Source organism: Urocitellus parryii, chromosome 4, assembly GCF_045843805.1.
Source record: "Urocitellus parryii isolate mUroPar1 chromosome 4, mUroPar1.hap1, whole genome shotgun sequence".
Classification (NCBI taxonomy): domain Eukaryota; kingdom Metazoa; phylum Chordata; class Mammalia; order Rodentia; family Sciuridae; genus Urocitellus; species Urocitellus parryii.
In genome coordinates, this window is record NC_135534.1 from 44,065,800 (window position 1) to 44,093,435 (window position 27,636).

The 27,636-nt window shown below is 43.2% G+C and overlaps 1 protein-coding gene across 1 annotated transcript in view; it reads right to left on the reverse strand.

Moving 5' to 3' along the window:
- Nucleotides 1-27,636, reverse strand: part of Nav2 (neuron navigator 2) — a 271,097-nt gene that overhangs the window by 182,987 nt on the left and 60,474 nt on the right. Inside the window, exons 6-7 of the mRNA XM_026405279.2 lie at nt 26,293-26,361; nt 18,999-19,168 (exon numbers count right to left, since the gene is read on the reverse strand). Coding sequence (XP_026261064.2) covers nt 18,999-19,168; nt 26,293-26,361 — 239 coding nt within the window. The remainder of the gene's footprint in view (nt 1-18,998; nt 19,169-26,292; nt 26,362-27,636) is intronic.

Consider the following 27,636-nt stretch of genomic DNA (forward strand, 5'->3'; position numbering starts at 1 on the left):
AGAAAGATACACGGAGGCTGAAATATTAAAACGTGGCCACAAGAAATTCCAAATGGCAAGGAACTTAAGGACTTTTAAGGAACGGAATATCCAACTTTAAATGTCCAGTGTTGTGTATTGCAGTAATATAACTCACCCACGGTTGTAAACTTTAGGAAACAGTCTGCAACACCCAAAACTTTGTGTCACTCTTCGGAGAAGAGAATAAGTTGGGTCAGGTCCGGTGGGTAAGGGTGAAATATTGCACAAAGGATGAAGACATACAATCTACAAGTTGAAGTTCAGCAAAACAGAGACAAGGAACAAAAAGCGAAAATGAAAGTAATATACCCTCATCCTCATCCTGCCCCCCACAAAAGCAGAAAACTTAGGGAAACATTGAGAAGTACATTTCTACATCTGAGATGCAGAATCAATTTCACTAGACTCTCAAGGATAGGGGCAGTGGGAGACTGGTGCTGCCTAATCTGATTCTTGGAAGAAAACAAAATCTCTGATTTATAGTGTTTGCCTATTTCTGTGGTATAAATATTCCCACCATGGCAAATTGCAAGCTACCAACATGACATCAATAGGTAGAAAATCTCCTGCAACTCTTGGCTCTCATAAGCTGCCTTCAGCATGTCATAAGCTCAGTGAGCCCAGAGATGAGTGAGGGTGAGGACAGTTTCCATGGATCAAATCTTTGTTTTGGCTTTTCCAGGAAAAGGTGTTATCCAGAGTTGTATTAACTTTTGGAAACACTGTATACCTATAGGAGGGTAAAGATGGCATAAGGATATGAAAGGTCTAAGCAGGTAACCATCCACCAGGTGACCATGGTGTGATCAAAGAAGAGAGTTGAAAGGAAGCCTTGGGGTCAGCTGGTGTGATGGTGGATGGAATCAGGCCCCAGCAGGGAGAGCTCTGAGTCAAGGCTACTCTACCAGGCAGTTCCAGGTCTGCCAATAGAGTTGGGCTGCCTTCACGTCTCTCCCACTCAGGCACAGGTAAGCACAAACCTGGCCCTCACCGGGCAGGGACATACACGGACAGCTCTGGCTAAGCTTCCTAACTAGCCTACCATCTGTAGAACTTCTGCCCTCTCTGTATGAATGGGGAGAGCTCTGCCATGGGTTGGTGTGAGCTTCAGAAAGCCAGCCAGATGAAAGGCAGAGAAGACCCAGCCTAACTGGGGTGCTGGCCACAAGGGAATGGGCAGGAGACTTCCAGAAGTGAGGGTCCAAGGATGTGGTTAGAAGTGAGGGACATTGGGGCCCTCTTGATGGGGAAAGCATCATGAGATCCCCCAGGTTAATCCACAGGAAATAGGAGGGGGCAGAAGAAGGTATTTTTTATGTTCTTAATAAAGCCCCAAACACAAAAATACACAATGTATTTTTGGACAATGCTCAATGACTCCCTTTCATTGAAAACAAGATTCAATTAGGCATCCTAAATGTTTTTCAAATGATTTCTGTCCTGAAATCATTTGAAACAGAGCTGAGTGATTCAAACCTGCTGTCCATACAGAGTAAAGGAAAGAAAAATGCCAGCTGTCCTGTAGCTGTCCGGCTAGAATCCTGGAGGAGCTGCTTTTCTGACAACCCTGATGCACCACAACAGGCCGAACTCCCAGAGCAGGAGTTAAGCCAAATCCACCTGGCGGTTATCAGTGTAGGAAAGGAGTCTTAAAAGAGCAGCCAGGAATGGCCAGGTTCCCATGGACAACTCAGATTACATGCTTGTCCCTGCCTGTAGTAAAACTACGCACGAAAACTCTGCTTCATCTAGATTCTCTCTGAGTTGCCAGGAAGTCTGTTGCTCATGGAAATACATCGGTAAGCAAACGGGCTGGGTGAGCAAGATGTATACAGTGATGTTCCTTGGAGGGGTTGGCAATGTGGGCCCCTAGGAAACCTATTACAGGCTTGGAGGAAACATGTCCACAAGACGTGTTCCCAAGAGTGAGTTTCTGTTAAGCTAAAGGAAGGACTTCATGAAAATGGTCACTTGACATGGATTCTGAAAGACACGGTCATTCATTTAATAAATGTTCTTTTTTTAAATACTTTTTAGTTGTTGATGGACTTTTATTTTCACTTACTTGTATGTGGTGCTGAGAATCGAACCCAGTACCTCACGCATGCTAGGCAAGCACGCTACCGCTGAGCCACAAACCTAGCCCCTAATAAAGGTTCTTTTCTAAAAACTTATTTTATTTTTTGAGATAGGATCTCACTAACTTACTGAGGGTCTCCCTAAATTGCTAATGCTGACCTCAAACGTACAATCCTCCTATCTCAGTCTCCCAAGTAACTGTCATTACAGGCGTGCACCACCACACCCAGCACTTAATGAATGTCTCTCTATGCCAGGTTATGGGGATACAAAGATCAGCATTGACCAGTCTCATAAGGGTGGATAAGGATTCAAGCATTATTCTAAAATATTACATTTAAATTATTTTTTTCAGTTATTTAAAATTTTAGCAACCAGCAGCAAAGACTTTAACATCCCAGCATGTTTAAGTGGAATGTAAACATTTGCTCAAGGCTATGGGTGTTTGAAAGTAGAACAGCCTTTTTCAAGAGATACAAAAATCACTTTTTTGTACTTAATTCTGTGAAAACATCCTAAGAGTCCAGATGTGAATTCCATTTCCATTTTCCCTATTTCAAAACCGTTGGCCCCAGCCCTTTTTGCTTTTGACAGTTCACTAATCTTTATTTAATGGGATCAAGTTGAAGAACTATTTCCAAACATAGACATCTTGCTTAAAAATGAGAACGTAAGCACACAAAGAAGTTATTCAGTCATGACCTAACCTAGAAGAACTTCAATAATGAAATTCCTGCAATCTACCACCTTCCAATTAGAATCACCACACTGGTGGCAGAAATTGTCACTTGTACTCATGAAGGAAGAAAGCTGCCTTTTGCTAAAGGAGACTGAAACTACGAGGATTTATCTGGCTAGGACTTTATCACCACAGAGCTCTGTCAGGTTCCTATTTTCACAAATAAACCTGACACTGGATCAAGATGTACTCTCTCTTCTGCTGGAAGCCTACCCAGTCAGCCACCCTGGGACAGAACTTTGTCTTTCCACCATGCTGCAGCTCAGCCTCCTGAGCTAGGAAGACCAAAATGACTTCTGGCCTGACTGGACCCAGCTGGACACTGTGCTTGGAACAGGGGGACAGAACATGCCATGCTGAGCATCTAGCACGCTCAAATTTTCAGACACTGCACTGCCAACAGAGTTTACTACAATCACGTCCAACTTACAAATATTTGCCAAGTCCTGACCTGGCCTTTAAGAAAATCAAGACAAAAAAAAATTGACAAAATGATCAAACTGTGAAAAACAATGAGATGGGTATTAGGCATTACTTTACATAAGAGTGTGTGGTGGGAGAAGTGATAATCATCAGTCACAACAATGACTTCATGATCTTGGTCTGGGGATGCAGCTCAGTGGTACTGTGCATGCCCAGCAGGAGTAAGGCCCTAGGTTTCATCTCCACCTGGTTCACCCCCTCAACACACACATATACCGCGCGTGCGCGCGCGCACACACACACACACACACACACATACACCCCACAATATTCATGCTCTTTTTATACATGGTGTTTGTTTCTCAAAATATCAATATATCCCAAAATAAATTCTGAGCTGGGCTTGGTGGTACATACCTGTCATCTCAGCTACTTGGGAGGATTATAAGTTCAATGCCTGTCCGGGCAACTTAGCAAAATCTTGTTTCAAATTTAAAAAAATAAAAAATAAAAAGGGTTGGGGATGAAGCTTAGTGGCAGAGTACCCCCTGAGTACAATCCCCAGTATCATAAAAAAAAAGAAAAAAGAAAACAAACTCTCAGAGTCCATCTAATTTGCAGTGACCCCATACAGTTCCAGGAAGTTCATACTCTTCCTACAAGCCCCAATTCTGCATGAATTCCAGTCACCTCCCACAGTCCTTAAGCAACCACTTTTTTTTTCTTTCTCTGTCTGAATTTCTATGGCTTTGACTGCCACTCATCTGCCATCTGTTGGCTTGGTTCATTGCTTCATCTTCAGTAATTTATAAAGTACCTGACAATAAAAAAGGGGTTCCATCATTCAAAACTAGCTTATATGATTGGTTAAATGCAAAATACCAGCTTAGAAGCATGCAGATCCTGGTTCAAATCTCAACTCTGGCCTTTGCCAACTGTATGATGTAGGTAAGTTATTTAATCACTTCAAGACTCAAGAGAGCACAAGAGTTCTCTATCACTGAGCTACATCCCCAGCCTTTTTATTCTTTGTTTGGAGATTGGTTGCCCAGATTGGCCTTGAACTTGTGATCCTTCTGTCTCAACCTCCTAAAATTGCTGGGATCACAGGTTCACCTTTATTAACATGAAAGGATACTACTAATACTTCTGGGCAGTGAGGAAAAGGAATAAATGATACCATGTATGCAAAGTACCTAAAACACCTTTGTTGTTATCATTACACAGTCCCCTTCTGTTTATAGTCCCTCACTTCATTGGCTTTAAAAGCAGGTCCTAGTTATTTATGAGACCAGCATTTATAACACTGACTATTGACACACAGGTAAGGATTTATGGCAGTGATGAAGTGGAGGAAGAGGAGGGTGGCAACTATTACTTCTTCAATGTCACCAGTTTAAAAAATGACCATCTGAGAAGTGGGAGAAGATCAGCTTAAGCCTGTTCTTAAAGCCTGTGCTTTCCCCAGAGATCCCATAGGCCCTCTGATCACATACCACATATCTTGAAAAACTATAAGACTTAAGTTTTACACCCAGGAAACTCCCAACACCCTCCTTCTCCCTCCCCTCTGCTCAGTGAGGATACTGAAAGCTATTTCTGTGCATTAGAACAATTGACCACCAAAAGTTACAATCTGTATTTATCTGGAATAAAAATCAAAAGAGAAAAATATCACCACACTTCAGGATCTCTGTGCTGTAGTTCCCCAGGGAATGGATGAGGAGGGCAGATTTACCTGCTCAATGGTCCATTTACTGCTGGGGGTGCTCATGGGATGGGGCAGCTTCTGCAAGAAGAGATGCATTTCCTGTCCTGGGGACCACTCCCTCTGAACTGGGTTAAAGTTAGGTTGATAAGGAGAAACAAGAGCCAGAAGTTCCCTTCTTTTTATCAAGGGGATACTGAGGCCGAGGGAGAGGGAAGCCCTTGGCCACTAACACTACTGCACACCAGAGCTGGGCTCAGAACATATACTCAACTATGGTATGGACAAGAAGCTGCTTTAAACCAGTTTATTGGAGTAAAACTCATGCCATAAAATTCTTGCATTTAAAGTAGATGCTTCAAAGATTTTTATTAAATTCACAAGATTGTACAACCAGAAACACAATTTTAAAACCTTTTCAGTACACCAAAAAGCAACTTCACGGCCACTAGCAATCACTCCCCACCCTGCACCTGGCCCTAGCAACCTCTAATCTAATTTCTGTCTCTATAGATTTGCTTACCCTGGACATTTTACATAATACTGGTTTTTTTGTGACCCAAATGATATTTTTATATGACAGACTTTAGTGGCAGGGTTTCTGGCTGCTCATGATTATTTAGAATAATACTGGAATACAAATACTGGAGCCACTAGCTACATGTAGCCATTTAAGAAAATTAAAATTTAGTACATTAAAAATTCAACTTCTCACACCATAAAGTGATATACATCTATAATCCCAGGTATTTGGGAGGCTGAGGCAGGAGGATCACAATTTGGAGGCCAACCTTGGCAACTCAGCACACCCTGTCTCAGAATAAAATAAAAAGGGATAGGATATATCTCAGGGCCAAAGGGCCCCAGAGTTCAATCCCTAGTACAAAAAAAAAAAAAAAAAAATTTTTTTTCCAACTTGCCACACAATCATATTTTAGGTGCCTAACAGCCACTGCAGCTTGTGGTTGTCATGATAGACAGCAGATACAGAAGATTTCCAGCACCACCGAAAGTTCTTGGAATAGTGCTGACCAGAGGATGCAGAGGCCTTTGTTTATTGAGTAGAGATGGGCCTGCTCTTTGTGAAAACGCTGCTCTCCTCCTGGTGCTGGGAGTCACCCATAGCAGATGCGGAGTGAGAAGGGGAAGTTCGGGGAGAGGAGAGAGGGAGCAGATGCTGGGCCAAGAAGCTCCCAGCGCCTCCCCTCACCATCCTGGTGTGGCTCCCAGTGCCCAGAGAGCTCCCTGAGCCCCGCCGCAGACCTCAAAGCTGGGTAGTGTAGCTCATCCAAAAGGCATATATGCCAACGCCCTTGGAAAGACTTCAAGGAAGCCAGCCTCTACCTTGGTTGTTTGATGATTTCTGGAGCGTTTCATGCCAGAAGGTGATCTGAGGGGCTCCCTAATGAGTCTGAACAGTTCTGATCAGTTTCCGGCCAAAAGAGGCCATTCCGGTTGCCAAGACCCAACCACTAATGCTGACCAACACCCCAAGGCCAGAGCCACAGCATCTTGGCATGCTCAGAGAGAAGGGAGCTCAAAATACACCCCGCCTCTTCCCTTGGGCTGTTTAGTTTAGCCATGATGTCTTTAATCTGTCTGAAGATCCTTTGGTCACCAGCCCCCAGGAATGGGGCAGCAGGTTGTTTCAAATTGTGGGTCTGGATGCATTAAGATGATCAGAGCGCCCAGACCAAAGGAGGATGGGAGAACAAAAGGAAAAATAAAATCACATTCAGAGAAAGATCTTTTACTAATCAAAAGCCCTTTGTTCTAACACACTGGAAAAATCATCAGTTATGACCTTTTAAAGTTGTCTGAGGGGAATATAATTAAATTGGCTAAATTACTTTTAAAACTTTGCCGAAAGATGTATTTTCTTTCATTCAGCCAATTTCTAAAAACACAAAACGACAAGCAAACAAATGCTTCTCCCAATGTCTGTCTCCATCAATATTTTTTCTCAAACTATACTTCCCCCCCAGTGATTGGCAGCAGTGGTGGGGGCGGGGGCGGTTTAAGAATCAGTATGCTGCATTTCTAAGAGTGCAGGAGCACAATATAATCACGTGGATATTTACTAAACTATGACAGGTGTTCATTGGCTAGGAATGTCCCTTTGATGAAGGTCATTCTGTGTTTCTTGGTCCCCTGGTGTTCCAAAATACCCTTTGCTATGATTCCTCTAAGAGAGATGAGGCTAGGCAAGGAGTGCTGGTGGTCACATGGGTGCTTCAGACTTAGGATCTGAGGTAAGAGACCACAAGTGGAGAACTGGCTCTCTAAGAGTTTCAGTTCAGCTGCTGTGGTTACTTTGTCTCCTGTAGTCAGTCATGACTTTCATACACTCAAATTCATTGATTCAACAAATATTATTACACGTATTCTTCATCATAACTGTCTGGGGTTTCTGCTAAGAATAGCACTTTATAGCTAAGATGCTAAATGATCCAGTCATGTGGGCATCAGGTGGAGATGCTAAGACCAGACCCCAGTGTCCTGAACCCAAGTCTGACATTCAGACAACTAACATGTATGAATGAAAGTTGGTGTGGGAGAGAAAGCAGAGACCCATCATATACAAAGGCTAAGGATCACAAGGATGCAGAACAGAGATAAGCTGAGCAGAACCTGTCTGCAGAGTGCTGCTTTGACAGGTAATTGTCTCGATTTGCTGCTCTGTTTGCTCTTGCCACTCAGAGAGACTGCCTGTGGGACTGGGGTAAGGAAGGATGACTGAGCCACTAAGAGTTCTACCTTCCCTGTAGTTATAAACTCAGAATATTCCCACCTGCATGCAACTTCAGTGAAAATAGACTACTACTCTCCTGACAAGGGAGATCAATCCACTAATACACCCAGCTTATTTACTGTGGTAGATTTGTTGCAAAATCTGCCTCATTTAGTGCTCCTCTCAAATCCTCAATGCTTTGCAATGTAACTTTGTAGCTCTTCTCCAGCCTCCTACATGGAGGCAGGGCAGGCAACTGGCTTTGGCCAAAAGAAGGAAGAAAACTCATTTACCACCACAAGAACAGCCTGCACTAGTTTCTCAGAGGAAGAAAGACCATGTAGAGAACACTGGGTTGTCACAACGAAGGACATTACAAGTGGGCCAGCATCTAGTCGATGCACCCACCACATGACCCCAAACCCATGAACAAACCCAGTGGAGACCACCTGAATTTGGCTCACCATCCACCTGAAGGCTTGTGTGAGAGAACATAATTTAAAAAATATGGCTATTTTTTAAAAACCACTAATTTTTAGGGCTGTGGAGATAGGAGTAAGTCATAACCTGTTTTCACCAACTTATCAAGGGTAGAGAGGCCAGAAAAAGGTAAGCTCCCCCAAGTTTCAGTGTTATTTACTCTTTCCTAGGTGGTGGCAGATTTGAAGATGCTCCGGAGAAGGAAACACTCCTTTTTGTGGGGGTTTGAGATGGAAATGGCTCAGAACTTGGCTTAAACAGCCAAGGTCTGGAGTCAGTGACCTGGTTGGAATCCTTGCCTTGGCACACATGGCCTAGCGGAGAAGTCACTTTCCATCCCAGGTCCTAGTTGGTTTAGATTGCAAGCGAACTGAATTTCACATGAGGCAAAACAATCCTGGTCCCTTTTTATGTGACAGCCAGAGCCTCACCCATATGTTGACAACAGGACAGGATGACAGTCTTCAGTGCATAGAAATCTCTGAAAATAAGGCCCAATTTCTTCCCTGTAAGATCTAAAGGACTCTCTCCTCTGGGGGCTCTATCCCTGGTTTTCTTTAATGAAGCCTGCCCCCTGCAGCATCTATGTAAAAGAGATTTTTAAAAACAATTCTGCATGTAACAGCCTGAAGACATTCCTATTTGGCACTGGTAGAGGGCAAGGAAATGAATCCAAGTGTTAAATGATCAAAACCACCCATGCATCTCTTCTCATTGGGTAGCTACGATTTCTTCTCTGTGGCAGGGATCCTTGTCTATGGGTCCTTTGATGGCCTTGGAGCAAGAACCTGGCAAGTTCAAGACCATTTATCTGAAGTTAAGGGAGAAACTATAACAAGTTTGTAAAGAGAAGAAAAGAAATCATCACAAATGAGACATAGGCATTATATGCATAAGAGGCAAATTTTGTTTTTAGCACAGAAATGAGTTCTAGTGTATTAACAGCAATATGGAGAATAAAGGGCGTTTTGGTGTCTGGGGCTGTAGCTCAATGATTAAGTGCTTGCCTACGGTCAGGTGAAAGGCTCTGAGTTCAATCCCCAGCCCTGCAGGAAAAAAAATCAGAATAAAGTACATTTTGGAAGCAATGAATTAAGTCCTTTAAAGGAACAACTCAAAAGAGGGGCTTTGGGAGCTCTGGTAAACTGTGTGGGATGTGTATGACATCACTGAGTGGAGGAGGCCTTCCCAGAGCATGCTCAAATTACACCAACTCTACCCTTTGCCTGGGAAAATCAAACTCTAGGTTTATAAGGCATCTTAGTGAATATTTATTCTAATCTACCTGTTAAAGTCAGAAGCCTTACCTAAAGCAGCCAACCCTACAAGTGGTGATCGGGCCTCTGACTGAGTACCTCTGGGGTCACGGAACTTAACTACTCCCAAGAGATCCTGTTCAACTACAAGAGGACAAATGTGAAGGTTCTTTTCTTTTTGAAAAATATGGAGTCAAAGTTTGCCTCCAGCCAGGCTTGGTGGCACACACCTGTGATCCCAGTGACTAGGGAGGCTGAGGCAGGAGGATTTCGAGTGAAACCCAGCCTCAGCAACTTAACGAGGCCCTAAGAAACTCAGCCAGAACCAATCTCCAATAAAATATACAAAAACGTCTGCAGAGGGGCTGGGGATATAGCTCAGTTGGTAGAGTGCTTGTCTTACATGCACAAGGCCATGGATTCAATCCCCAGCACTGGGCCTCACCCAAAAAAAAAAAAAAAAAAAAAAAAAGGGCTGGGGATGTTGATGTGGCTCAGTGGTTAAGCACAACTGGGTTCGATCCCTGGTTTAAAAAAAGTTTGCCTCCATGTGATATTTTGATGGCCAGAGAGAGAAGGAAAAACTGGCCCAGGGTATAGCCCTTCATTTCTACAAGGGAACTAATTCCTTTCCATTAAAACACTTTCTAAAGCATCCTTTCTTCCTAACCATTGTGCAGGAAAATTGAGAAAAGGGGATCCCTGCAACCTTTGTGGCTCTTACTCGCTGTGAGGTGCCCCTTCTTTATTTTTTAAAATTCATTCACAGCACACAACGTCTGTCATAAGAGTGATTATGTCATTGAAGAGCAATGATGTTGTTTATATTTTCTTTACTACCTGTCTCTTTCACAGACTGTAAGTTCCGTGGGGTAGGGATTGCTACCTATTTTTTTACTTTTTGGTGCTGGGGATGCAAAGGCAGGGATGAATACACACTCAGGCTACAGCCCCCCTCCTTGTCTTCAATTTCACATATTCAGTGAGCGACATGGTGTGTGACACACAGGAGGTGCTCAATAAATGACCTTGAACTCACACGAATACATGAAGGATGGAGTTCCAAGTACAAGAGTGGGTAGCAAAGAAGACAGGGAATCATTTACCCCATATTGTAGTCAGCTGGTTTGGAATTATTTGCCTCTTAAAAATGGAGCCAAATCTAAGCTAACTTTTTTTTAAGAGAGAGAGAGAGAGAGAGAGAGAGAGAGAGAGAGAGAGAGAGAGAGAGAATGAATATGAATTTTAATATTTATTTTTTAGTTTTTCGGCAGACACAACATCTTTGTTTGTATGTGGTGCTGAGGATCGAACCCGGGCCGCACGCATGACAGGTGAGCGTGCTACCGCTTGAGCCACATCCCCAGCCCCTAGCCTAATTTTTTTAGAGCAAAAATCAACTAGTGCCTTCAAAGATCCTTTCCTTTAGGGCTGTTTAAGAATTTTTGAATCCAGCAGCTGGCTGCTCACACAGGTGAGGAAGTGGGCGGCCCTGTGACGGCCCAGTTTAGCTTAGGACTGCTGTCACCTCCTCACCACTCAAGGAAAAGGTTTTCCACCAGGCCCCATGGACTTGATCATGCCCACAGCGTGGGTTTCTCCAGTCCACATTCATTCTCCCAAATCAAGAAAAAAAAAAAAAAAACTGTGGGGAGGTCCTGTCTGGAAGAGGACATTTGGAAGGTCTGCAAGTCTTATCTTTTCAACAGTGTGCCCTGAGGATGCCAGGTTAGGAGACCCATTGTCAACACAAGCCCAGGGCAGCAGGGGGCAGCAGAGACTCGCTGTCCTAGGCTGTCCTGGAGCCAAAGGACATTTTTTGGGTTTGTTTTGTTTTGTTTAAAAGTTTGACTTTTTCCAAGTTGAGTTCCTATAGGTCACTGATCTCCCACTCCAGTTTTCATTTCAGAGAAATGCTGTTATTCTGCCATCATAGCAGAATGGGAGCATCTGAGGCAGAGAGACCTTCACCCTTACTTTTATGAGGAAGAAGGGCAGGCCACTGATTTTCACAGTTGTTGGTACCTGTGTGTTGTCCCCAAAGTTCAGGGAGCCTTGCCAGTCACAAGGATCTTGTATGGCTGCTGTGAAGGAACCATGGCAGAAGCTCCTAGGACACTAAGAATGTGAACTGTCCACGGTGCCTTGGCACAAACCGCTCTGCAGTATTTATCCACAGGGCACAACCCCTAGAAATGGCCCCTGTCATTCTTACCACAAAAATAGATAGATTGTGACCATTATCTTGGAGACAAATATTCTCATTGTGACATTCTCATTGTGACCTCCTCAGGACCTTCTCAGGACAGGTGGGTTCCCTGGCATGTGGGCTGTGCACTAGTATCACAGCCAAATGCATGCATTGCCTATCACGGAGGTGAGCTGGTAGGCAGGAAGTGCATCTTATCTGAAGCCAGAAGGTACTGTGCCCTAAGCACAGAGAAGCTGCCAAGTAAGCATTCATAAGAAACTTGTCCTGAAATTATTGTTGCAATGTGAACTGCCCAATTTTATAGCTCAAGAGTCTCTCTTCATTTTGACCAGAATTCTGCCCTTGCAATTCACATTGTGAATACAGGCCTGATGTGCTGGCGGAAAGGTGAAGTTCATTTATTCCAACATGAATCTATGTTCGTGCGTTGATGAATACGGTCAAACACCTAACTTGGTAGGAGAAAAACATTTTTTAAGAACATTTGAATAGATGGCTAAGCTCTGACTGCAGGAAGACACTTGGATAAAAATGACTACAAGAGCACCAGACACAGAAGTACTTTCCCTCCCAGTGATCCTTGAAATTAAATTGAATTCACATACGTGTGACGCTTCCTACATAACAGATGGAAGCAAGAGAAACGCTGAGATTTATCACCTGAAGATCAGACAAACAGCAACCAGTCATGTTCCACTCCTGACACCAGACTAATCAAATAGATATTTCATCTTCCTAAATGATTTATTCTCTTCTCCCTTTTTGTGTATTCATTCTTTCTGTTACAAAAAGCCGGGTCATTTTCTGTTACCAAAAGCCTTTCTGTTACAAAAGCCGGGTCGTTTTCTGTTACCATTGTATTTTAGAGAAAGGATATATACGGCAAAACACGTTGGCTTTGAAAAAAATCCATATTTAAAGAAATACAAAAAGAGTATACCCTTCTTATTCTTCTCTGTGACCAAAGGTGGCTCCAGCCTTATAGGTTATTTAGTTACACATGCTGGTGGGATTTGTACACCTCCTTCTCTGGAGGCTCCTCTATATTGCACAGCAGATCAGGAAAATGGTGGAAAAGCTGGCCACAGAGGTTACCCTGGATGTTGGGCTTTAATTTCATGCTAAAGGTTTGGAACAAAAGCCAGGTACCAGGGATATCACTGGCACTCCTCTCTAGGTAACTTTGACAGGCTCACCCTTCCTCTGAACACAATAGTGTGCTCACCAGCACAATGAAACAGCAAGCTTCTCAAATGACAGGCTGGGAAAGAACCAAGTGATGGTTTTCCATCTAGGGCAAAAGTGAGGTGACTTCCTCCTCAGAACACCCCTGGCCTCTGCCACCATATCTAGACCTAAAGGGACACTCCCCTCCCATATCTCTGGCCTAAGTATGGGATCAAACTCTAGGCTATTATTTTCTATTAGCTCAGCTGAAATTCAAAAAAATAAGCTATAGTAATAACTTGAAGATTTGCAAGGCAAGAGCACAAAACCAAAATAAGATATGACGACCAACACACAGGCAAGTCCACTCACTACAAGTTGTTGGCTCTGAGAATAAATTTAATTATGGGGATGACAAAATATGTATGTAGATTTCAGTGGTTCCCCATTTACTGAGCTCCTGTTACATGCCAGGCACTACTCTGGGCGTCTTACTACATTACCTCCGTTTGCCAACACAACATATTACCAAGGAGTGGCTAAGAACTGAAAGGCAATGGGAAGGTAACAAAGAAGTGCTGCTAGGATAAGGGTTACCAAACTTCAGTGTCATAGAATGACATGGGTATAAAATACAAACTACTGAGCTCTGAATCAGAAATCTGAATTGGAAGGACTAGGTTTGTAAAGCCTTAAGATTTATGTGCAGTGACGGATGACCTTAAGAGCTAATGGTATTGATGGTCTTTGAATCACACCTTGAGAAACAATGATCTAGAGGCTTGAGGTTACCAACATCTCTCCGGATCACAGGACTTGAGTATGGTGCTTCAGATATGACAGACAGCTAGCCATGTTGAATCTGTACTCTCTTCAGTGACACACAGGCAATTTGCAAATACTTTGCCAACAGAAAAATGTTACTGGTTAGGTATTATTTCTGGAGTGAGCTGCCATGTATTTAGGGACTGTTCATCTATTCGGTTAGACACTGTCATTCATTTGTTTAAAACAAAAAGAAACTAGGGTGTGACATGAAAACCGTAAAATTGAAATCTGTCTTTACTGGAGGAGCAAAAGCCACCACGGTCTCACCTGTGAACAGCAACCAACTGATCACTCAGCATTTCCAAAGGCCAGAACCTCGTGGTTTTCTCATGCCATGCAAAGACACCCACAGTATCAATAAATTCCAGCTACTGGAAAATGACAATAAGTCACACCCTTCACAGTAATATCTACAACCATTAGAGAGGGGACAAGGACAGACCATTTGGACTGGGCTAGAATAATATTAGAATGCTTCACATGGAACTTCATTAGGTTCAGGGAAGCCTGTTTCCTCTTCACAGATAAATAAGCGGCATCTCTGAGGGGTGAGGTGGCTTGCTGATGGAAAAGGATTAACAAAACCATTCAGCTTCTGCATGCGAATGTGACCTTGGGGTAACCTTCTAACTCTGTTCCCCTGGAAACCTGATAAAGATAGAAAGTCATTCTGTTACTAAGCAACATTGCTCATGGTAAAAATGACCCTTAATTGTTAAACCACATCTGGACGGGGAGGAACCGTAGAGGAAGCACAAACACCTCTTGGGAACACCACCATTTTGGGCTTTTCTGAGTGCTGAGACTACTGATTGGGCCTGATCCTGTGGGAATCCTACAACTCACGCATATGGAGCTGTTTCAATGGACATGGGCTTGGAGTGTGTGGCTTTTAAGCTAGAGGGATCTGTGCACCTGCCCCATTTAAGTCTAAGCTATTCACACCTAAGCTATTCCCTGTGGTGGGGAAGGGACTGCACCTGTAAGGCTGTGTATCTGTGGACAGCTGCATACACTGGTGCAAAGACCTTTTCCTGTGGGCTGGGGACATAGCTCAGTGGTAGTGCCCTTGCCTAGCATGGTTTGATGCCCTGCACTGAGGAAAAAAACAGACCACTCCTATGGAAGAAAAGTCCTTGCCCTGCCCTGCCAGTAATCTGATTCCTGTCTGCATCCTTCTGAGTAGATCATTGCCAGGTGTGGCCTGTGGTGGCCTCCTGAGGTGATCCTGAGCAGATGCTCCATGGATTGCTGCATTTGTCTGAAGCCACACTTCTGGGAAGTGGCAGGGCCAGAAATCAAACTCAGTAGTCTGCCTTCAAAGTACTCACTTTGCAGGCTCAAACCTTTTGTCCCGAGATAACTGTCCTCTGGCCCTAGAGACTGGAGCAACTTCCTTCCTGGCTGGAATTAGCCCTCCTCTAGCGCCCTAGGAAGTTCCTAAGTTTGGTAGCATCTTGTCCATCTGCCTGTGCAGCTAACTGTTCATTGAATTCTGTTGCCAGGCAATCTCCTAGAGAATTCTTTAAATTCAATGATGCCACTTTGGTTCACACCTCTAACCTGATTTTCTAGGCCCTCTGCCAAAGATGAATTTTGGCCACAGGATCATGCAAATACACAGCTGACTCCCAAACAGGAATAATTATCATGTACTGAGAGAATCAGGCACCTGAGCTCTCTATGGCCTGGGGTCTCAGCCTCAGGAATGACCATGGGACACCCCTCCCCATCATGAAGGCAATCTTGAAGAAGTTCACCCTGCACAGGCCACCAAAGAACACAAGTGCAATACTGCAGGGAACCCAGTGGGTGTGCTCTCAGCTTCACACCTGGACCAGCAGGCTAGGGCGAGTCATCCCTTCCCAGCCTGCCTTTCCTTTTCTCTAAGCAAAAATCTGGGAATGGAAATCAACACAAATGATGTCACTTCTCAGAAGTCCTCCTGGAGTCTTCTTGGTTATATCCTCTCTGTCTTCACAACTCAGCATCTCTCTGATCTCACTGCTCCTCCTGAGGCTGCAAGTCCCCTGAGAAACTGCATCTATACCTTTAGTCCTCTTGGTCATTACACCCAGCTGGACATATCTCAGGTGCTGGACATATGGCAGGTGCTCCTCAAATGGTGGCAAAATGAAAGAAACAGGTAAAATGGGGCACTCCAACCATATTCCCTTGTGCACAACTCAGGCTACTGAATTAATTCCATCTAATCAAAGTATACTTTCATATCCGAATCCCAGGTAATGGCAGGACATGGGTAACTCCTCTTTGGTTCCATCTCCAGATCATTAATGCAGATAAATAATTTGCTTCAAAGTGATACATTTATAGAGATTAAAATGGTTCCAAAGTTACTCAGACACAGCAATGACTCAATCTCCAGCCACATCCACATCTGGCTCTTTTCTTCTGCCCATGATGCAAACAGCAAGAGAGCGAAACAGAGAATGAGTACCAGGGGAGGGAACCCAGCAGAAGGCACAGATGGCCCTTACACTGAGGACGCCCAACAGCCAGTGCAAACAAGAATTCATCCACACTGCAGAGCTTAGTGATGAAGGACTGCAGATTGGCAGAGGGAAATTGAGGCTGCAGTAGTTAAGCACCTAGAATGCAGACAGCTTGGTCTCAAACCCAAGTGCTTTTTTACTGTGCCAAGGCCACTGATGGTTACTTACAGCAGAGTGGCACTCAAGAAGGTGAATTTTTAACAAACAGTCCTATCAGCTTATTAAAATAATTTGGATCATTTCAAAAACTAATGTGTGTCAAGTGTGTCAGAAAAATATCCTCTCACACATTGTTGATGGGAATATAAATATAAGTATATATAACCTTTTGGGAAGCAAAATTTAGAAGTATTAAAACAACTGTGAATATGGGTATAACTTGATGCACTATTTTCCCTGAAAGGATTGTGTACATGTAAAAAATACAAGAACATTCATCTAAGCAATTTTTATAATATCAAGAATTAGAACCAACCCAGCTAAAAGTAGTTAAATACATTAAGGTAAATCCATACAATGGAGTATTATGCAACCATTATGAAGAGAATGCCTTATGCACAGACAAATAAAAAGCTGCCCATGATTTGGTGATTTTATTTATAAGATTTAAAAAGTTATATCAATATGTTAGTGTGCATGTACATGCATAGAGCTCCTGAAGAATTAAGCAAGGAATTGTTCATAAAGCAATAGTACCTGGACAGTGCCTTAGGATAGTACCTGGCAAACAGTAAACAGAAAATTTTACCTATCAAATTGTGACAGTATATGCATAAAAAGGAATTTAAGTGATAAATAGTGGCTATTTCTAGGAGGTGGGAATGTGTAGGGTTTTTTCCTTTTTATAAATTTCTGTATGATGTGAATATTTTTATGTGAGCATAATGAAAAAATAATAAAGATATGCTTTCTATGAGATGAAGAGAACCATATTATTCAGAAAAGACTATCTTCCACATGTCTAGGAGTCAGTCTAGGAAAACTAAATGTTTCAGATTCCTATGATGGACCAAATACCTGAGAAATGTTCTAGATTCCTGACAGTGTTAAGCTGTTCAGAGAATGTAAATGAGTGGACAGAGGAAGAGGAAATGGGTAATGTCACAACTGGTTGCAAAGACAGCTACTTAATCTCTGTCAGACATTTTTGGACTATGGATGGGGACGGCAGCTTATGCCAAACACCTTCCCAACTCTGTCCTCACATATCCACCTGCATATCTCTGGCTGGCCCTCAACAGGCAAGACTCCAAGTGCTTGTTTTCCAAAGCCCAGCTCTCTTCTTGTTTTGGGACCAATGTACCTGAGTTCAAATGCAACTCCACTTCTCCCTGTCTTTTGTGTGCCCTCATCAAGTACTAAAGCTTTCTTGTTTTAGTTTTATTCTTTGCAAACTGGGGATCAATGAGGCACATACAAGGTAGTCAAAAAAATTAGCTTTTACTTACTGATGCAGAAAACCAAAGCATCCCCCCCTCTCCCCCCACTCCTCGCTCGCTGGCTCACTCTGTGTATAATATGTATATAAATGCATTGTGAGAGTTCTGGAGGTATAAATGGTTTACACTGGTACTCATTAAGATGAATATAAAGGAGAACTTTAATATATACATACCCTTGTACCATTTTACCAGCTTATGTTATTTTTGTAATCTAAGAACATGTAAAAAAATATACTTGGATATTGTAAAGGAAAGGAAAGGAGAGGCTGGAAGAAAGGGGGAGAAAGAGGGAAAAGAAAAGTAGAAGCTGGATCACAAAGCATCTTGACTGGTTCAGACATTCTGGTTGGGACTTCAGTGCTAGTGAGTTCCCAGTGCCTTGGTCGGGAAATCTGCCATATATATCTGTCCGTCCCTTAAATTTTTCCTTCATATTTTGGGGAAAAGATAACATTGATTAGCAAATTCTCAGGGGAATCCAGTGCCACTGAACCAAGTAACCACTGGTTAGAGAAGTGGGTGGAGAGGAGGTCTTCCCAGCTTCCAGGAGCACTTTAAGAACTGAGGAGAGATCTCCTAGGTCTCAGGGAAATGCAGGAACATCATTCAGGTAAGCCCTGGGAAGCTTCCACCATACCAGGGAGGAAATGCTCCCAAGATAATTGGGCAAGTCCCCAAAGAACTCTAGACCACTACCTGGGAGGACTGAAGGAGAGGTCTGCCTTTCACTGAAGAATCTTCTAAACTGCCTCAGTTTCTCCAAGGTCTCTAGACATAACAGGCTTACACAAACAAAGGTTTGTTTTACAGCCTTATTTGCAGGACTTCCCCAGGGCTATGCACTTTTTCCCCCCCATCCTGAAAGTTCAGTACTATGGAGAGTAAAAGTATCCTGTCCTTTTATGGCTAAAGTTGCATCACTTCAATCCCAGGAGAAACACCCCCCAGCTCCTTATGTGCAGCCAAGATCTTCACTTAGCCAACCCACATTCCTGGGTTGGCTTTTTCAAAGAGTGAAAACTCCCTTATTCCTAACTCCCTGCACATATTTCTGGTGGGTAAAAAGCTCACCAGCTCACAAAGGGCATGCCCCAGGAAGCTTGCATTTTTGGAAAGTCACCTAATGCACAGTGCAGATTCTATGAAAATTTACTTTCAAATTCCAGATGCTATATTGCTATGTGTAGCCAGGTATTCTTGCTGGCAACTCTGAATATAACAATATTTCCCCCATTTATTAATGCCCAGAAGAAGAAAATTCCTGCCAGTCAAGTATATCCTTAGGACCCCCTTCCTTATCATCCTGATTTGCAATGCTGACCCTGACTCCAACCAAACTCACCCAAAGGAACAGGAGAATGGGGTAAAGGATCCTCAGAAAAATTAGAAGATGACTCACCTTTCTCGTGGCTACTTGACGATGGTAGGGGTGGGGGTGGGGAGGTGATGGGTTTAGACTTGTCATAGTTGTTAAAGCTCTGGCTGCGCCGGTTGTTAGCAGTGGCTGACCCTCCGCGTGTTTTGGCCTCGCTGCCCGCAGCAGATACCCTCGCGGTAGGACCTGGAAGTCTAAAATGCAAAAGAAACAGGGTTGTGCACTCAGTCTCAGGAAAATGGCAATGTCCCAGGAGAAGGAACTGCAACCATGCAGGGGGTTAGGGGGAAAAAAAAAATCAAACCCAGCTCAAACACTGCATCTGTGGAGGTTTGGCAGTCAAAAGACTTGGTGGAACCACTACAAACATCTAGGCTAGTAATGACCCCAGCAAAGTCCAAAAGCAAAATGTGAACAGCAATCCTTTGAGCAAAGAGAGAAATTCTTAAGGGAAAAAAATATATATGAATATATTTGCTAATTAGAAATACAAAGTTCATCTTCCTTTCCTTCTGGGAAAGGGTAGTTTTTACTTTGCAATAAGGTCAAGTCATGTCACCTCAAATTTCATCAAGTGTAGAACATAAAAGTCTAACCCTAAACTCTTTACCCTGTGTGTACATCTCTTCTGGAAAATATTGAAAACAGTATTGGCCACATCCAGGTAAGTAGGTATGAAGGACACAACTTACAATGTTGAGGAGAAAGTTGTTATCACTCAGAACCCAATACATCTGCAATGAAAACTGAAGGCCTAGTTTCAAACCTCTGTCCATTTTCCATTAACACCTGACAACCTGTCTCTGTGGCATTACTTTTTTCTTGCAGGGGGAGGAGGAGGGGTTCTGTGGCACTAATCACTGAGCAACTAATCATCCCTGGCTCTTTTAATTTTTTTTTAAATTTGAGACAGGGTCTCTTCTAAATTGTGTAGGGCCTCACCAAGTTGCTGAGGCTGGCTTTAAACCTATGATCTTCCTGCCTCAGCCTCCCCAGTTGCTGGGATTATAGGAATGCACCATCATGCCCAGCACTGTGGCATTACTTTGAGGCTGAAGCCCAGTTTCTCCACACAGTTGATGATAAAATCACAATTCTTTCTGTAAAACCAGCAGGATTTGGTCTGCCTAAAGACAAACACACACTTTCCCTTGAAATAAAACACCTCGTTTCGGATGGTTTTAAAAATAAAATCACCAGACTTCTTTGTAATATGTCTAAAGATATTATGGCCCATTCCCCAAAGAGTTAAGGGTAAGACTCCCTGAATCAGAATTTTGGTCCAGAGACTTACAAAGTAGGCTGTTTCCAATAATTAAAGTTGAAAGATGAATAAACGATGAAATATTTAGTTATATCTTTCTGTTAAAACCAACTGAGCTGTGCTTAAAAGCAACTGGAACCTCAGCTGACTAGTATCAGATCCAGTGATCAGTCTGAATTTTCAACTCATAAAGCTTTCAGGCTTCTCTTTCCATGCAACTCCATAAGCAGCAAAGAAAGTCCTCAGTCTGGAAGCATTTTAGATATAAGCAGGCAATCACTTTAAACTTTTTCTTGTTGGCTGAGCAAGAAAGATGGTTGCAAAATAAACAGGGAACATGAGCTGGTGTGAGAGGACTGTAAAATTTATCCATTTAAAAAGAAGCTGGCCCGATTCCCTGACTGGGAGCTGAGAGAGATGGAGGGGGTTCACTTGTCCTCAGCTAGTGACAGTGAGGTGTTGAAGGCATTGTTTCCCACTACACCAGAGTTTGCCCCCCTGTTAATTTGCCTCATCTTGTTTGGAGAGGAGAGTTATCCCACAAAGGCAGGCTCAGAATCGGGTGCAAAAAACCAGCAGTTTCAGTGCCTGTGTTTGGGGTCCTGATATGACTAACACAGCTGGTGAAGGAGCTCCAGCCATGGGATCTTAGGACCTCTTGGTTCTGCTTCCTATGAAAGTAGTGTCTTGCAGGCCCTTCAAGTCAGGGTTATCTGAGCACTCACATCCAAGAGTGCAGATACGGGTTCTTGGATTGGACTTATTTAACCCAGCTATGGTCTACAGGAGTCATTATGCCCACAGATAGGCCTGGAAAAGAATTATGGACCTGTTTCAAGAATGGTGTCACAGCAATGGTATTAACTGGTACAGGTAACAAGGGTCACAGTATTCTGCTTCAAAATGGGGAATTTGCGAAGAATAGGGAGACAAACAAGCAATGAAGAGGAAAAGATGCATTCCTTCCAGAGTTCCTGGAGAGTCCCCATTGTGCTCATCCAAGACTGAACCCACAGAAGATTTTTAGGACAGATTATGGACTCTACAGAGCAGAGAATAGGAGGGGACAGGTACAAGCCTGAATCAGGTAGGTTGTCAGGTCCTCTGTGAGGTAGTTGTGGTATAATGGATAAAATACAGGATTTTCTACCCTCGAGACTTTGGACCAGTCTCAAGACAACTCTGAGATTCATACTTTTTCTTCTCTTTTTTTTAAATTTTAGTTGTCTATGGACCTTTTATTTATTTATATGTGGTGCTGAGAATCAAACCCAGTGCCCCACACATGCTAGGCAAGTGCTCTACCACTGAGCCACAACACCAGGCCTGAGATTCATGCTTCTTACCTATAACTTTGGAATAATTATAAACTACCCAGTGAGTTAGTTGTAAATTTGAAATAAAACTTAATGTCCTGTTATAAGTACTTATTGTATGTTATTTTCCCTTCTTATCCTCTCTGCTGAGCACAGATTCATAAAGGAATTGGACACTTCCATAAAGGAAACCTGCAACGGTACAGGAAAGAATTAGACAAGAAAGGAAATAGCAGGGTCTAGTTTAAAGGATCAGAAGAGAGGCAGACAGAACTCATCATATGAGATCAACATTTTCAGAGAAACAGACTTTGTCAAGCAGGACTCTTCATCTAACTAGAGATGTCTGGATTTACAAAGACAGTTCTGGGTTTCCTATAGGTGGTCAAAGTCAGTTTATCTTCAATGAGGCATGGACCTAAACGCTCCTTTGATGGGAGTGGCATATCCCTTGGATGGCTGCAGATTTGTGCCATGTCTTCTAAGACACAGACAAGGAGCTCTTGAAGGCCTTGAAGACAGCTGATAGAGAAAGGTTGGCACTCAGCCACCAAAAGTCACTACAAGGCTCCAGCCAGCTCATGTCACCCACTACCAAGCCATGATATTTGGCTTGACCAAATCAGAAAACCAGGTGGAGACCAAGTAGTATCTTCAAAGGTTCATGGAATTGATGCTGACATCGTAGTGTGAAACTTGGTTTCTGCTGTGAATGGACTTGGACTATTGCTTGTTCCAAAGTTAAGCCCCCTCCCTCTCTTCCAAATGTTTAGCAAAGTCCACCTCACATACAAAGGCTGTAAACGAATGTGTGGTGGGTGAGAAGAACTCATCCACAGGGGAACCAAAACACCTCTTAGGATAATGAATTGATTCATAAATGGAATTAATTCAGACTGAATTTTAAGTACAGAATTCCAAGGCCAAAGAACAACCAGAGAATGAAGATTCATGTGCAGTCACAGGGAGACACTGGACTGTCTACGAGCTGAAGAAGGGCAGAGCTAGCATGCTTAATCTTACTTAGATTTTAAGGGGCTGGTTGATCCCAGCTGATATCTAGGTTACATGTACATTGATTAACTCTGCAAAGTTCAAAAGTTAATTCAGAGCAGGAAAATGATACCCTCATAGGTTGGTGGGATGACCAGGAACCCCAAAGAAAGACTTGGCATGTTGAAGGGAAATGTGACTAGGTGACAAAACACAGCAGGCAGAGCATGCCATGCAGAGAGAAAACCCATAAAAAGCACAGAGTAAAGACTCCATGTGTCCTGACACTTGGACACAGCATGGAAGGGAATGAGGCTGGAGAAGGGCAAGACCTTGTAGGTCATACTATGAAGCTTGGACTTTGCCCTGCCCTCTAGAGATGAGGCATTAATTAAGAGGCTGAGAGCGGAGCTGAAGTTAAAAGCAGAATATCTTTTCATCTACCAGTGACACAGACTCTAGGCTTTTGGCTAAACATTTTGAAGTTCATTAATGTTAACGTCCCTGTTTGTCACGGAACTCGTATCAACCTCCAGCCTGGGAGCATATGCTGTCAGTAGCATTAGAATCCTGACTTGCTGAGAAGCTGGGTCTTGCCCACATGGAAAAGCTACAGGATCTCAACAGATGCTGCCCGCTGTGCCTGCCTTGCTAGAGCCCGGACTGCGAGAGTAGAGCCAGGCAGGTCAGCCTCATGCCATTCACAGCACTGAAGGGTCCCAACAGCTCCTCTCGGAAAAGAACTTGACCTCTCATGATCATTCCATGTTCAAAATGACAGAGGGCACAGATGGGTTCTCTGGAACACACACATCTTGCTTTTTTTTTTTTTTTTTTTTTAAATTAAGTTTAAGGGAAGTGGTCTATGAACAAGGTAGGGAAAAACTCTTGCTGCTATTAGAGCTATGGACAGTTTCTCCAATGTGTGCAGAACCAAGCAGGCAGGGCAGTAAAACTGTCATTCCTTGCATATAACCTACTAGCGTGTCCCCGCTCCTCTGCTCCACGCACACTGTACGTGCTGTTGAGAAGAAAGCAGTTCTCCCCAAAACCACTTCAAAGGCTGGGAACACAGGGGCGCCCTTCCCAGGAAGGATGGCAGCTTGTGTGCACATGCTGGGGGGTGGGTGTTCATAATCAGAGATGCTTTTTGCCAGACAAGATGATTAAATGCTAAATCTCTCATTTCCACAGCATCTGCTTTTCCACAGCTAAGCAGAGAGGACTGACTACTAACTCCACAGATTCTGTTCCATGAGACAGTTGTGTAGGGATCAACACTGTGAGTCTCGGCTAGACATGCTCTGGTTGCTCTACCTGGGCCAGATAAACCCTAAAAGGTAACATTGCCATGTATCTGCCATTTGTGGTACACTGATTATATGCCAGGTATAATGGAATTGGAATGATTTTATTTAACTCTCATGACATTGAGAGAATCAGGAACTACTCTGTCTTACCAATAAGGAAACACAGGCTGACAGAGGCTGAATAATTTGTCCAGCCAATCGTGATGTCTATATCTCCTAGCCACTGCGATTTTCTGTCTCTCAAAGGCAGAATAAGCCTACATAGCTGTGGCTCACCAAGGATACCAGTAAAACAATATGATCAAAGGCTGAAATCCATGAGGTCCATTAGCCCTGCACCAATTCCCTGCATGGGCCCCTTTCCCACAGCCAAATTCAAGGGGGAGACTCCACACTGGGGTCAATGTTGCTGGTTCCTGTCCAGGTGTTTGGCTCTGGCAGGTGTTCAGTGTTTGCACTCCAACAAGAGACCTATTTCCAGGACTCTGAAGAAGGTGGCCTGTTCAGCCAGAAGGGGCAGAGCAGCCTCTTGGCAACCAAACTGATGCTATACTTAGTGGTGTGTAATCAGCTAAAATTCTCATCTGGATCCTACTGGACTCTGGGGTTGAGAAAGTGGTGAAAGGCAGGGCTAGAGATTTTAGGCAAATAATAAAACAAAGAACATCCCTTTATTGGCCTTATTATACCCAAAAGAAATTCTAGGTGAGGAATGTGACCTTAAAGAGAAGCCAGACCAGACCATGTGAATCCCGGGTGGGGAAGGCATGAACATGCAGGCAGCTTCCAGCTCTTCCTTTCTTCCCACTGCCTCCTTCCATTATCTGGGAGAGATAACAAACCATGCATGGGCTGGGCATGTGCTTCCAATTAGATATCTTCCCAGCTAGCTCCTGTTTCCTTTATCTTTCAGAGCTGAGCACATCGTGGGAACAGACACTAGATTTCAGGTTTTCTCCAAGCCCGCCCCTCCCCTCTCCTTTCATATGCATGTGCATTTGCATGACTCTCGAATTAACTGGGAACAGCCTGCCAGAGCAGTGGTGTCTGCGCTGAAGCCTCCTGCTATTCAGCAGCGAAAGCAGTCACAAACAGGTTCCCTCCTGCCCCAGGAACCAAGTGTGGGTAACAGGCTGATGTCCTGTAACCATATGGTTTCTCCCTCACTAGCCAGGCAGATCCTGGATTGGGTCCCCCCACAGGGAAGCTTTTCAGAAAAGAAAACTCTGGTTAGAAGAAGCACCTGGAGCTGGCAAAGTGGGGCAGTTAGCTCAATATGGAATTGAACATGAATGAATGAAGACAGCTACAAAGGGTAGCTCTCCCTTTACTTTTAAATGAGAGTTCAGTGAGAAGTCAACACAGACACTAGTCATAGCACTGGAGGAGAATCCACCCCAGCAGTGATTTCTGTTTGGATGCTACAGGAGCAATGTGAAGAAAAAAGCCAAGAGTAGCAGTTTATCAGTTTCCACAACCACACAAAACACCAGAATATAAGAGAATGAAGGAGGGAGTGAGTGGTATAGCACAGGGGTTCAACTGAGGGTTCTAGGGTGAAGCCATCAGGTTCTAATCCTCATTCTTCCACTTTCTGTGTGACTTTTGGCATATTACCCAACATTCTAAATTTTAGTTTTCCTCATCTGTAAAACAGAGATAATGACATGAGCTACCTCATGAAGATGTGAGGATTAAATAAGATAATGCATTCCAACTGGTGAATTAAAATAACAGTAGATATAACAATGTAACTGGCTTTTCCCATACCCCAGAAAGCATCCTAGGATTCAGGATGGGATGCAGCAGGGAGGGAGGTCAAAGTCTGAATCTGAGAGAACTAGTTAGTGAGCAAACCTATTTTGCTTCCTGGTAAGCCAGGGCATCCCAAAACAAAGACAAGACAGAGATACCCTGCTGTTTTCTATTCATGCTTCAGATCTTTATAACTCAAGAGAAAACAAATCCCACACTAGTAATTTTTAGCAGCAAAAACAACAAAAAGCACAGCACACATGAATGAGATGCAGGTGAGGACAAATTAGCGCCAGGACAAAGCAAGAAAGAAATTTGTCATTAAACTGTCACAAAAACTACCTAGAAACTCACCTTTCTCTAAATCTGAATGGACTCTGGTGACCAAGCAGTCAAAGGCAAAAATCAAATGAGCAGCATATACACCTCCAACTAACTCTCATGCTGTCAGTCACACCACACACACACACACACACACACACACACACACACAAACAATCCCACAGTCACTTTCCAAACTCGCCACCATTGGATCATTAGCCAAAGCATGTTTGGTTTTCTGGAACTGCAAACACGAAACAGGGAGAAGACTCAAAAGGAAAGTCAGCCAGCACAGAAGGAACAAAGGAACAGTGGTTTGGGTTTAAACCATGCTTTGCAGGACACAGAGAAAGTCTAACCTAGAGATCTTTTTCTGACCCAGAGTGAAGCGGATGATTTTGCTCTGAGATGAGTCCTTGGATGAGGCACTGCGTGATAGGGAAGAAAAGAGTGGAACAGATGAGTGAGGAGAGAAAAGATACATTAGACACACAAACCTTAAGAGCCTAGCACAAGGAGGCTTTTTCCCCTCCACACACTTTTTTCCTTCTACATCCAACTTCACTGATACAATATATTTCCAATATGAAGAAAGTGCAATCAAAACTATTTAAGAACTTTTATGCTTCCCCCCTTAAATACCAATATCTTTCCTGCTTCCAGTCAGCACAGGTTTTCTTCATACCTTTCTAAAATTACAAGATGTTTAAGGTATAAAGTATTTACAAGGCATAAAATAAAGACGCTTAGGTAAAATATTACTTTATACATTTCGGAAACATTGAGATGTATCTATTTCATAGGCGTGTTCAACTGGGGTACTTCTCAGGTACATAACCTCAACAGTCCATAAAGTCGATCCCAAACAAAGGTATAGGTGCTGTAAATTTTGCTGGTCTTAGAAATATTTGCTTTTACTGCTATAGAAATGACCACTTAAAGCCTGTTGAAATTTTGAATTCTGGTGGCTTTTTTTTTTTTTGGACCATAAATTTGTACATATGAAGAATCTTGGTTAGGCTAAATAGAAGAACAATTTGAAGTTATTTACTGCCTTCTGAATCATAGAAGTATTTCTCTTTCTTATATTCATGTATCTTGTACCATGATCATAAAAGGATCTGAAGTGAGAAATGCAGTGTTGGTTTCAGTGTTCTTACAAAATGAAGAGAGAGAAAAGAATGGAGAGAAAAAACAAGTACTTTTCTAGGATTTTTCCTAAATAACTGAATATTGATCATAGGTAAGGTAGACACAGATAGAGAGAAATGTGAGTCTTGGAGACTGTTCTAGACGCTAGATGGGTGAGGAACTTCATGGGGTGATATGTGGTTCAAGTTCTCCGCCACTATGTAAATTGTGAGAGTTGCTGAGGGGAAGAGGTAGAGTGAGTCTCCACAAGGGTGCCACAGAGGAGGGCTCTGAAACCTTCCTGCCAATTTGTTGGACTTCCTTTGCAACCCTCCACAACCCCTTCATTAGCCAACTTCATGGAAAGTTGCCAAGTTGTAATGCTCACCACCCCCGCCCCCCAAGAAGTGCTGGACTTACATGGCTTCAAAATGGTGCCGAGGCAGGGTTCTAACCGGAGGCCCAAACAAACCCGGCATCTGGGACTCCCATCAACATCGGACACCAGTGATCAAGGGTCCGGTCATTTCCACTGGGCCTGGGTTATCAAAGCTAGAATCTGGGGCTAGCAA